This window comes from Hydra vulgaris, chromosome 10 (genome assembly GCF_038396675.1).
Source record: "Hydra vulgaris chromosome 10, alternate assembly HydraT2T_AEP".
Taxonomy (NCBI): Eukaryota; Metazoa; Cnidaria; class Hydrozoa; order Anthoathecata; family Hydridae; genus Hydra; species Hydra vulgaris.
The window spans coordinates 38,555,229-38,568,697 of record NC_088929.1 but is presented as its reverse complement, the minus strand read 5'-3'; the positions used below and the strand labels follow the sequence as shown (position 1 = coordinate 38,568,697).

Sequence of the window (13,469 nt, the reverse complement as noted above, 5' to 3'; positions counted from 1 at the left end):
TAGTTGGCTGTTTATTTTGTGACTGCAGTGTTTGACTAAGCTTTTGTAAAAATAACTTATTAACATAAGGACCATCCATAAAACATCGTTGAACATTGACATAACTGGTAATTTGAACTAACAACAAATTAGATTATGTTTTGACTGTTACTAATTTTGCAGTTGTACATTTTTTTTTTGTTTTTCCATAAATTTTGCCAATATGATAAATCAACCCTTTGTGTTCATGGCTTTTAATAAGCGTGATAAAACTGTGAATTTGCAAACCAAATAAATATTTCCTGATATTGCAATACGCAATCACTTAATTGGCCCATGCTTACACATAGTATATTTCATAAAAAAATCTAACCACAGTTAAGGGAAACAGGCCAGGACCGCTTACCTCTCCCTATATTCCTAATGAATGTGACTAGCCCAGGCATGTTAAAAAATGTAATTTAAAATGTCAGGATGTTCAGGATAAATTACAATGTTTTAGTACATTTCAAGACAGATTTTTAAAAATAAGGAATTTCAGGACATGTGGGAGGCCACTATGTCCTGAAAATCCAAAGGTTTACTAATTGCAGTATACTAATTATTAAATTACAGTTTACTAATTACAAATACAACATAAAATAGAAAAAACAAATAAAAAATGAAAAAATAAAACCATGAAGTTACACTTGCGTGATATTTACCTTGTTGGTGTAGAACTCAATTTTCCTTTTCTCAACTGTTGGCTAATGATCAATAGAGTAAATTTCAAATCTTGAAAATTACTAAATTAAAACCATGTCTCAACAGCGTTCACACTAAAATAAAATACCGTTACAAAGTTTAGTTTAATGAGGAAAATTTACAAAAATTTTTTATTGATTCATATTGCTTCATACTGCTGTCTGTAAATGTTTTTATAGTCACAAAAATCAGTTAATAAACAAATTTCATTAATTTAAGAAATAAATATTATTAATGAACTTTTTTTGCTTTTTCGCTTCTATAATAGAAATAATTATAAAACTATAATAAAATAAAAAACGATGGTGACATATAATCAAAAAATTTAATAATAATGTTTAATAGTCAGATTTGCAGAAATTTATAACTCCCACTAACTTTTAATGGAAACCAGAAAAACTCTTCAAGACTACTCTTAATTATACAACAAAGGACTAAATATTAGAATGTAAAAAAAAAAAAACGTAAAATGAAAAATAAAACAAAGTCTAACGAAAAAGTAAAATTATCTATAGAAAATAAGTCGGCTTATTTTTCTATTGTAAACATCGTAAAACCTAATTTCTATTTAAACTTCGATCTTTTGTTAGACCCACATAATCATATATTTGAAACAAAATCATATAACTGAACCAAAAATTCTGTTTAAAGCAATCAAGCAGACAATGTTCAAAATGGAGACATCCTTGTGGCATTGTGTGTTTAAATTTACCACATGATTTGCTAGGAATACAAATCATACAGCTACATAACTAATAACTGATAAAACAGTAGTGATTAAATAAAATTCATGAAACTATAAAAAAAAGTTATATTCATGAACCAATAAGATGAACTAATCCTCTAGATACAATATAGATTATACTCTAAAACGATAAACTAATATACTTATTTGATCAAGACTGTTTTGTGAATACTTTGAGGTTCAGTCTGATCCAGTTTCTAAACTATAGATCATCATCTGATTTGCCTATTTTTGTTGAAATGGGAAAAAGAATTTTCGTCTTAACAGACAAAAACTCAAATAGCTGATGGCAAATATATATATATATATATATATATATATATATATATATATATATACATATATATATATAAATATATATAAATAAATATATATATATAAATATATAAATACATATATATATAAATATATATATAAATTTATATATATACATATATATGTGTGTGTGTGTGCGTGTGTATTTACGTATATCTATTTATGTGTGTAGTTGTGTGTGCGTGTATATGTTTTTATTTTTGTCGTTTCTTGACTGCTAATTTTCTATTTTTACAAGACTTCTGCTTGGAAATAGTTTCATACTATTACATTGTCCTATGACAAAAATAGTATTCAAAAATATTTTTTACCACATTATCATTAGTATTTTATTTTTGTGTGTGAAGTATTTCAATTGATTGATATGCTGAAATTTTAACGAATTTACCAAAATCAAAGATCCAAGTGATTATGAGACAAACTTTGTTGTTTGCCTTGTAATATGTTAAACAGATAAAACATATACAAAAAGATGTTAGATAATAATATGTAATAGACAACCTTGTCACTACAAGAATATTTATTCATTGGACCAGAAACACTTAACTGATTGCTAAAGAAATTAAGAGATATAAACAAAGTGACTTGTTTTTTTTATACTATTAAAGACGAATGTCTTATAAAAAACAAAGCTTTATGAAAATTTTACAAAAAAATACCCTGTATAATAAGAATATAAAATCTGGCACCAACCTTGCACAAAGCTAACGCGAAAAGCAACAACTAAGGCGAGTTGACTTAAGACTTTTAAGACTTTGTTTTTAGACTTCGGGTTAGACTTTTGTTTTAGACTTTGTTCTTAGATTGTTCGAACTCAAACTAGAAAAATCGAGAATTTTTTTTTTACAGGGAAAACTAAACTATGTTTTGTTGCTATTTTAATAATTTTAATTTTATTTACTTAACTAAAAAAAATATTTACTGTTACCTTTTTATTATTAATACTTTATAATTATTTTAAATTATACCGATGAAATTATTTTATTATATTGTGATAATAACTGTTTTAATTTGTACCCCCGTATTGCAAAGAATAAAATTTAAGCTTTCCGCACTTGAAATTAGTATAAATTGAGAACTTCAATGTCCTTTTATTAAATTCAAAAAATCGACAAAAATTGCTTGACGAATTAAAAACCAGAGGATTCAATCTAACTTTAAAAACGAAATGTCAAAAGCACCAGCGATCGGAATCGATCTTGGAACAACATATTCTTGTGTCGGAGTTTTTCAACATGGGAAAGTTGAAATAATTGCAAACGAACAAGGAAATCGTACAACTCCAAGTTATGTAGCTTTCACCGACACTGAAAGATTGATTGGAGATGCGGCAAAGAACCAAGTTGCCATGAACCCTTCCAACACAGTGTTTGGTGAGAATTATACTAATTTTATTAATTTTTTTTTTAGATAAGTAAACAAACTTTGTAACTATTTTATATGAAATGTGAATGGACTGTAAGCAATAGCATAAAAAGCGAGGTATAAATCGACATTTACTATTACTTTTAGATGCAAAACGATTGATTGGAAGGAAGTTCAACGATCCATCGGTTACTTCAGATAGAAAGCATTGGCCTTTTAATGTAAGTTATCAATGTTATTGTTTTTACATGGTATATGTTTTGCAAGGCCATATCAGAAAATGGTACGCCGTAAAACGTTCAATATAATTGCATTTTATCTTATTTTCTTACAGGTTATAGATGAAGGTTCAAGACCAAAGATTCAAGTTGAGTTCAAAGGAGAAACGAAATCATTTTACCCGGAGGAGATATCGTCTATGGTTTTGCTGAAGATGAAAGAAATTGCGGGTGCCTATCTCGGTAAGAAAGTCACAGATGTCGTAATTACCGTCCCAGCTTACTTCAACGATTCGCAACGCCAAGCTACAAAAGACGCGGGAGTTATTGCCGGATTAAATGTTCTGCGCATTATTAACGAGCCTACTGCAGCAGCTATTGCTTATGGCCTCGATAAAAAAGTGGGAAAAGAGAAAAACGTCCTTATTTTCGATTTGGGTGGTGGCACTTTCGATGTTTCCATACTCGCCATTGAAGATGGTATATTCGAAGTAAAATCGACTGCAGGTGATACTCACCTTGGTGGCGAAGATTTTGACAATCGTCTTGTTAACCATTTTGTTGAGGAGTTTAAGCGAAAGCATAAAAAAGACATTTCTAGTAATAAAAGAGCTGTTCGACGTCTTAGAACAGCGTGCGAGAGAGCAAAGAGGACTCTTTCAGCAAGTACCCAAGCAAGCGTTGAAATTGATTCGCTGTTTGATGGCATTGATTTTTACACGTCGATTACTCGAGCACGCTTCGAAGAGTTGTGCATCGATTTGTTTAGAGGTACTCTTGGTCCTGTTGCTGATGCCATTAGAGATGCTGGAAAGAACAGCAGCGGTCAAAGCTTTTCCAAGTCTGATATCCATGAGGTTGTTTTGGTTGGCGGTTCTACTCGCATTCCAAAAGTGCAAAGCCTTCTCCAAGAGTTTTTTAATGGAAAAGAACTCAACAAATCGATTAATCCAGACGAGGCTGTAGCTTACGGTGCCGCCGTTCAAGCAGCCATTTTGGCAGGCGATAAACATGAAGCTGTTCAGGATCTTTTACTTCTTGATGTTGCCCCGCTATCACTTGGGATTGAAACCGCCGGAGGGGTGTTTACGCCGTTAATTAAGAGAAACACTACTGTTCCAACAAAGTATTCGCAAGTGTTTTCTACGTATGCTGATAATCAACCCGGTGTACTGATTCAAGTTTTTGAGGGTGAAAGAAGCATGACAGCTCATAATAACTTACTTGGCAAGTTTGAACTTTCTGGAATTCCACCTGCTCCTAGGGGAGTCCCTCAAATTGAGGTAACTTTTGATGTCGATGCCAACGGTATTTTAAATGTTTCCGCAATGGACAAGAGCACTGGTAAAGAAAATAAAATCACCATCACAAATGATAAAGGTCGTCTTTCTAAAGAGGACATTGAAAGAATGGTCCAAGAAGCTGAAAAGTACAAAGCCGATGACGATCTTCAGCGAGACAGAGTTCAAGCAAAAAACTCTTTGGAAAGCTACTGTTATAACATGAAACAAACTGTTGAAGACGAAAAAGTTAAAGGCAAAATTAGCGAGGAAGATAAAAAAGCAATTCTTAAAGGTTGCAACGAGACAGTAGAGTGGCTTGATAGAAACCAAGTAAGTTATGCGTTCTGGTATATATATATTTTTTGACCATTTTGGTTGGTTGCGCCATAATTTTCATTTTAACAAAGTTATTTTGCAGTACCTTTTTATATTATTATTATTTTCTGTTGTATTTATTGTTTTTGTTCTTCGTGTAGACTGCCGAGAAAGACGAATTTGAACACAAACAAAAAGAGCTCGAGAAGATATGCAATCCTATCATTACAAAACTCTATCAAGCTGGAGGTGTTCCTGGAGGCATGAACGGCTCCATGCCTGGCGGTATGTCGGGTGGCTCACACAAACCTAGTTCTGGAGGACCAACTATTGAAGAAGTAGACTAAAGTTTAGCTTTATTAAACCATATTAAAATTATTTTAATTTGTAGAATACTTGTATATTTGTATATATCTAGAACCTATGTATGTTGTATAGAGCTAATAAAAATGACAATTTCTTAGAGTTTTGTCGCTTTCCTCTTGTCGGAATTAACTATAATTTCGGTTTTATGTAATTTCAAACATGGTTATAGTTCTTAGAAATAGTAATTAATCAAAATTAGCTGGGGGATGCAGTTCACGTCTTTTTAGAAGATGCGAACTGCGTCCCCAAGCGGGATATGATTTTATTTTTAAACTTATTTTAAATAAAAACGAAAGTTACCTTGCGCGTGCGCAGTTTGTCTCGGTGTTATACAAATTTGTTTGTTTCAAAAGTGATTCTGCTGCGGTTGCTAAGGAAATTAAATTTTCCCGCAAACCCATTAAATTTTTATCTTTTTTATTTTGCTTAACCTTATTTCCTGAACTATCATAATTTTTTCATCAGTCGATTTGATTTTCTATTATACGGTTAATCTGTAGTATATAATCCTCTGATTTTCTTTCTTCTTCAATCTAATAACCTGTCACAAAAATCACGCTATAATAATTCGTTTAATATTTTTGTTAAGGAAAACAAAATGAACTTTAGTACTTTTTTTTAAAGTCTACAACAAAACAACATTGGGAAAATGCTTAACTAATGCATTGCGCAATGAATGTTACTTTTAAGACAAAACTTACATCTGTATCAATTTTTGATATTTTCGATGAGCAATTATTATAATTCTGTCTATCATAATTGTTTTTTTTATGTCCCTCATCATACTTCTAGTAAAAACGGAAACTACTTTATAGCAAATGGAACTAAATAAAGAACAAGTTTACATTTATGAAACCGTGGTGGATTTTACATAAGCGGGTTTGTAAAATTACTCATGTAAAGTGGCAAACCAATGCTTGCCACTTCACATGAATAATTTTACAATCCCGCAGTACTAGTATCCCGTAGGACTGTAGCAACTGTAGCCAACTGTCATGTTTTGAAACGAATCTGTACATACCCCCGATAATTTGTTATATATTAAACCAATTTAGCTGCAATATTTTTATTAGCACGGAGGTCTTACATAAAGACTAAAAGCCATCAGACGAGAACCTGTAGTAAAAACAATCGTTAAATGAAGACTAAATTAAATAGCATCGTTTGTTGGTTCATTTATACTTCATCTTTATTTAGTCTACTACTACGGTGAAATTTGTTTATGTTTATGAAAAGTGGTGAAATATGTTTATTGCTGTTCTACGAGTTATTTATCATTGAAGAATTCAAACGATTTAAAAACGTTTTAAAAAATTTATAGATTTCCCAGAGAAAAAGAGAAAAAAAGCGTCGATTAAAATATTTACCTAATGCGAGTTTTAAAACGTCTCGCAACATATGATCTGTTTGGCATCAAAGTATTAAACATATGATTGCAACATATGATCTGTTTGGCATCAAAGGTTAAACTAAAATAACATTTTGCACAATTTTCCTCTCAGATAGATTTTTAGTTTTTTATAAAACTGCAAGGAACTTTCAACTTCTTATTTTTTTTTCTACTCTGAAAATTTCTACTAAGAACTATTATTTTCTGCGACAAGATGCAGAGTTGATAATGCCGCCTGGCTTTATCAACTCTGCACCTTGTCGCAGAAAAAATTGTGGAGGCAGAATTGTTTGGAGGCCGCCTCCAATGGGTTTTGCCTCCAAACTGGCTGCGGCCGCCAAATTGGAGGCGAATTATTTGCCTCCAGCAGGGGGATGTCATGAAAAATAATTGCTCATTTGCTTTAAAGCAACTAAATATTAAATAAAAACAAATGTTATTTGACATCAAGTTTCATTTTATACGGTTATTTGCAAAAGGTTTGAGTATTTAAAAAAACTCTAATTTTATAAAAGTCAAAATAAAAGTCAAAATAAAAGTCAAAAGTTGGAGAATTTACTTCTATGCCATTGATGAATAAATCTTTTTGACAAAAAAAAAATTGTAATAAGTAACTGACTGATTTTGGTTTAAGTTTTTTAGAACAAGTCGACGTGCTAAAATTTTTATCTATTTTATCATTTGCCATAACGTTACTGATTTAAATAATTGGATATTGTAAAAGTTATTGAAAAAATATATGGTAATGTTTATTAAAAGTTTGCGACCACGCTGTATTACGCTAATAGTTAGTCAAATTTCAACAACAAAAAAAAAGAATTTATAAAATTTAAATAGATATAATTCTATAAATATTATTTATATTTTACTCTATACTTTGAAAACGTTTAAAAATATAGACTCATCTACTTTTACACGTTTTAAAGTTTTAAGCGATTAAAAGTTTAAAACGTTTAAAAGTTAAAAATTTATTCGATGGTCCTAGAAAAACAACCGCTTTGACAAATTACACGGGCTAATAGTCTCAGTTCCGTTCCGTAAATTATCACAAAATCGTTTAGTAAGATAAATATTTTGAACTTAAGTTAGTGATAAATTTGGCTAGGAAAGATATTTAGCGCTAAAAAAAATTTATATCGAAAATTTTATATCAAAGTAAAATCAATATTCTCCTCAAATTTTCTCTCAAATCTTCTCAAATTCGAGAAGTGTTTACTTTTCTAAACAATTTTGAGATAATTTGCGGAACTGAACTGAGACTATAAATCCGTGTATTATAATTTTTTTTCAAAAATTTTTTTAAATATTCAATAAATCATATAAAACAAAACTTTGATGTCAAATATTTAACATTTGTTCTAAGTTCATCTTTTAGTTTCTCGTTAACTTAATGACAAACGTGCAATTACTTTTCATTACACCCGCCAGCGGGAGGCAAATATTTTAGCCTCCAACTAGGCGGCCGCAGCAAGCTGGGAGGCAGAAGCTATTGGGGACGGCCTTCAAATGGTTTTGCCTCCAAAATTTACTCTGGAGGTGGTCACCATTGGCCTCCACACCTCTATTAACGTCGGCTTCAAGAAAAAAACTCTGACTGCGGCCGCTAATAGAAAGGCGGAAGCCACTGGAGGCGGAATAAAGAAAAATTTGCCGCTAAAAATTAATTGGGAGGCAGCCGCCGACTGTTGCGGAAGAAAAGTAAACGCGAGAATATTTACGCCGTTTATCAACACTGACAAGGTCTATGGTACAAAAATGTTATTGTATCAGGAAGTTGTTGCTTTTTGGAAAACCAATGATATGAATTCTCTTTTCAAAAACCAATTACTTGAATTCAAAAATTTTGTAATACAAGTTGTATGTTCGATGGTCTTAAATTTCTTTGTGAAAATGTTGTGAAAACCTGTAAACAAATAAATTCCTAATTTTTATGTTGTCAAATTCATTTAACTCTAGAATCAGTAAGAGAGTCAAATAGCAAAAGCAATTACATGTGGTAAAGTTTTAATTCTAACATTTTTTGAAAACCTTGGTTGACTACAGATGGAACTCTGTTGTTGTTTGACACGTAATCAAAAACTTATAAAATAATGGACTCAGAAAGCAAAGTTTTTTTTCTGATAACACCTACAAATTTCTTCTTAATCAACCTGAAATTTATAACATTTCAAACGTCAGCAACACTGGTGACTTTATTAAACTTGCTGTTACACAATGGAAAAGTATTAATCTAAAAAATGTAATAATATTTTAAAACTATATTGTACTACAGAGTTTGTAGTCTAAGATTTTGGGTTCAAAATGTTGTATATCAGCTTATAAAGATGCAAAATGAAGTGCAATGATTGCCATAATTTTTATTTAATTTTCTATAAAAACTGATGTAATTTGACATAAAATGACCAATAAATACTTATATTACATTAACACTCAAGATAAAGCAATACAATTGGCATAGAATGTTTTTTTGGGCATTTTAAGAATGTCCTTGTTTTAAATACCAGTAATCTTTTAACATTGTTAGGAAGCGTATTAAAAGGGACAGTAATAATCTAATAATTGTAAAGGAGCATGTTGAAAGTGATGTTTTTTATTTATTTATTGTAAGTGGGTGTTATTAAATGTGGTATTTGTAACCTAATTATTGTTATTATTGTTAATGGATAATTTTTTTATTCATGCTCTCCACAGACCTTTTTTTTGTTGTAAATTCTGTTGATGGAGCAGCATAGACAATCTTGTATTTTGTTCTAGTTTAAACACATAGTCTTTACAAAGGAACAGTTTTCAATTCATAGAGGTTTTACAGCCCTAACAATTTATGACGTTTATAAGACGTTGTGTAGACGTCTTATTGACGTCTGTACTACCTAGGATGACGTTCTTTAAAACAATTTGAAAACCAGTTTAGTAATGAGTTTTAATTCATCTCAGTAAAATGATTGTGTATGAAATTGAAGTTTTCACTAAAGAAGTTAGCGTATAAAAAAGTTTAAACGATGTTGAAATGTTTTGCCATAAAAATCTGTCTATAAGTTTTAAATCAATTGGATATAAATCTTTGTTAAACCGAATGTGAGCCTATTAGTAAGAGTTTAAATAAATGTTGTGAAAACCTTGGAAATATATATACATATATATATATATATATATATATATATATATATATATATAAATATATATATATATATATATATATATATATATATATATATATATATATATATATATATATATATATATATATTAGGGCCCTGCGAATCAGCAGTCTTAGTTCTAAATTGAATTTTGAATTGAAGCAGCACTTGATTTGGAAATAGAAACACTAATCAAATCACTGGTTTAAGAAAACCCGAAGTTTTTTAAACTCTATATTCTTCATTTAGCCGAAATTAACCGTTGTAGATTTTACTCCGAAAGGCTGTTGCGTTTACTATCTATTATTACTCCTCAAACAGAGTTATCTCTTTCTGATGAATAGTTTGTAGCTTGTACAGCAAGAAGATTAAGTTCAACTTTTAAATAGTAAAGGGAAAATGTAATGTTTGTTCTTCCAGTAAAGAATGGGACAATCTAAACGTCTCAATATTTCCTCTTTGCTTGCGCAGTGTAAGTATAAATTTTAATTGCTAATCTATAGTTCTTTTCTCTGGTTGGGTATATTTTTTAGAAACATGTTTAAATGCTTTATCTAAAATTTTATTTGTTTCAGATGAGAAATTTGTTCTCTCGAGTTGAATTTTATCGGGAATCGTAAAATCACTTAAATTTTTTTTTAGATACCATTAAGTAAGATATAACACCTTGCATCTCTGCCAAGTTAAAATTTATTTATTTAATTTGAGGGTCTAAGAAGGTGGCAATAAGAATAACATCTTCACTTAATTCAAACCTGATTTCCAACTGCGTAATAAAGATCATCAACAAATTTACTTACCCCTCTTTTATCCATTGAGCAAAGGCAATTTTTCAATGTTTTAATGCTCGGATAAACAAAATTAATGCTCACGCTTCTTTCCGCACTTAGAATAGTAGTGGCCTCAGATAGCGCATTTAAAATAGATGTGCAAATTGTTAATAATTGTAATTGCGTTACAGTTAGACAAGTCGGTGCCACTTTTATACAGTTTTTTTGCTGTATGCACTCAAATAGAACAAGTCTTAAAGACCCTAGATTTTTTTTAATCCATCCCAATTAGTAAGAAATGCCGTTAAAGCGCATTTTCATATCCATTGGAGGCTTTGACTTGTTTGACTTGTTTTTCATGAGAAATCTGAGAGAATGATTTATAGAAATCTTTTTGAGAGCTACCTGTCCAATCAATGATGAGTGAAAAAATGCAGCAAATTTATGAGCTTTGCTAATTAATATCACAAGAATTGGTTGATTGTGGTTGATTGCTGGTTTCAAACAAAGTCGGAGTTTATGAGCACATCAGCTATGCCAATTAATTCCAAAAATCTTAAGTGCGTACGGCGTACTAGGAGTAGTGTCAGTTGTAGATCGTAAAATATTATCTGAAGTCAAATTTTGACTGCACGTTTTTTATAATTTCTTCAGTGGAAAGTAGCTTTGTGAAAAAGATTTATTATTTCCAGATTTACAACTGATAAACAGCCCCTGTTTATCAGAGCCTCTTCATATGGTTCTTTGTGTAGCTTTTTGTAGTCACGTTTTAAATGGTTTGATAGATAAGATAAAGTTCCAATTTTCTGAACAGGATACTTTTATTGCAATTTTTCTATTTACATTTTCAGAATGTTCCTTTTTTTTTAAAGAACTCTTTATCTACAGATTTTTGAAAAGGTATTTTTTAGCTTAACGTGAAATAATTAACAGTTTTTTTATTTCCAGTTTGTAGCACTCAAAAATATTCAAATTAAAATTGCTCAAGTGAAACCGAAGTAAAAAAAACGAAGCAATAATGTAGATTACAACGTTTCAAAAATTTCTTTACCGTTGACTTTTCCGATATTTAATTATATTTTAACAACATTTAACGCCGTATGTAAACAAAAAACAATAAAAAACGATGAAATAATTCAAAAACTCGAACCATTTTTTTCGAATCTTGAATCGAAGAAGCAGGGCCTTAATGTATACATATATATATATATATATATATATATATATATATATATATATATATATATATATATATATATATATATATATATATATATATATATATATATATATATATATATATATATATATATATATATATATATATATATATATATATATATATATATACACATTTATATATGTATATATTAAGGCCCTGCTTCTTCAATTCGAGATGCGAAAAAAATGATTCATAATGATTATGTATTAATCTTATAGATACATAAGATAGATACATATTCTTTTTCGTCAATACTAAATTTTTTACAACATTGTTAAAGTAACAAATTGACCAGAGCAAGCAGAAGACGTTGGTCTTATCTTGCCCCGTTAATTTTAATTATACTTTAAAATCAATATCAATCAAATATATAATTAGCATAAATTGTAATAATTTGTCGCATATAAAAATAAATTTAGATATATAAATATAAAAACTAGTATGAATAAAATAGCCAAGTAAATGTATCTTTTTAAATATAAATACAATTATATGCAATTTTATAAATATAACCATAAGCATTTTCAGATATTGTGTAAATAAAAAAGAAAAAAAGTTTCAAGACGTGTAAAAGTTTTTAAAAAATATAAGATTGTTTCAGTAATGTTGAGGTCAAGTAACAACGTATTTAAAATGTTGAAACGAGTTTATCGTTTTAATCTCATTTGTGAGAAATGACCACAATTGTGGTCCTCTTCTAGATATTGAGAATTTGGATTGTCTCAAAGACATTTTTGGAATATAGTAGTTCTACTTAGAATGTTTTGTTTCGTATTTAACATCAATGATTTGGAAGAAATTATGGAATATTTTTGGAACCAAATTATTTTTTAATTTAAATATAAACAGAAGGATGCAATAGATGTTTTGTTCATAAATATTAAGAATTCTCAGTTCTTTCATTATTTGTTTAGTACTAGCATATCCATTTGTGAATATGCCGCATGCTTGCTTTTGTTTTTTTAAAGAAAGGTTAGTTTTTATTGGTAAGTACTTGCCCAGGCAACATTGCAGTATCTAATATATACATATATATATATATATATATATATATATATATATATATATATATATATATATATATATATATATATATATATATATATATATATATATATATATATATATATATATATATATATATATATATATATATATATATATATATATATATATATATATATATATATATATATATATATATATATATATATATATATATATATATATATATATAGTAACAACAGCTCATCAGAAAAATACAAATTTTGAATTTTGTCAGCAATTGACAACTTACTAGGATCTTTATATATGAATATATAAAACGTAACAATAATTACGCTGCAAAAAATAACAACGTGTGACTTTTGTCAATAATTAACAAAGTTTTAATTCAAAGATTTAAATTGATATCAACACATATGCTTTTTAAACATTGTTCTTTACAAGTTAGTAACTTGTCATTAGAAAGATAGCCTTTATAGGTAGCCATAGTAATACTATTCTATGTGTTAGCAAGAACTTAAAATATTGAAGATCATAGAATGATAAAGCTAAAATCAAAAAATCACTAACGAAAAGGTAATTATTACTTTAACAATTGGCCGCACTATAATATAC

General features: G+C 29.1%; 1 protein-coding gene across 1 annotated transcript; it reads left to right on the top strand.

Moving 5' to 3' along the window:
- Window positions 1–2,846: 2,846 nt before the first annotated feature.
- On the top strand, window positions 2,847–5,429 carry LOC124816626 (heat shock 70 kDa protein-like). Its single transcript, XM_065807956.1, has 4 exons — window positions 2,847–3,156; window positions 3,296–3,369; window positions 3,483–4,979; window positions 5,126–5,429. The coding sequence occupies exons 1-4, from the start codon at window positions 2,952–2,954 to the stop codon at window positions 5,309–5,311; spliced, it is 1,962 nt and encodes a 653-aa protein (XP_065664028.1). The 5' UTR covers window positions 2,847–2,951; the 3' UTR covers window positions 5,312–5,429.
- The last annotated feature ends 8,040 nt before the right edge of the window (window positions 5,430–13,469 follow it).

Bases quoted from the DNA above. Each gene is read 5' to 3' on its own strand.
- LOC124816626 (XM_065807956.1), top strand. From the start codon at position 2,952: ATGTCAAAAGCACCAGCGATCGGAATCGATCTTGGAACAACATATTCT. The intron at 3,370-3,482 runs GTAAGTTATCAA...ATTTTCTTACAG, and splicing joins GAAAGCATTGGCCTTTTAAT to GTTATAGATGAAGGTTCAAG. The intron at 4,980-5,125 runs GTAAGTTATGCG...TTCTTCGTGTAG, and splicing joins AGTGGCTTGATAGAAACCAA to ACTGCCGAGAAAGACGAATT.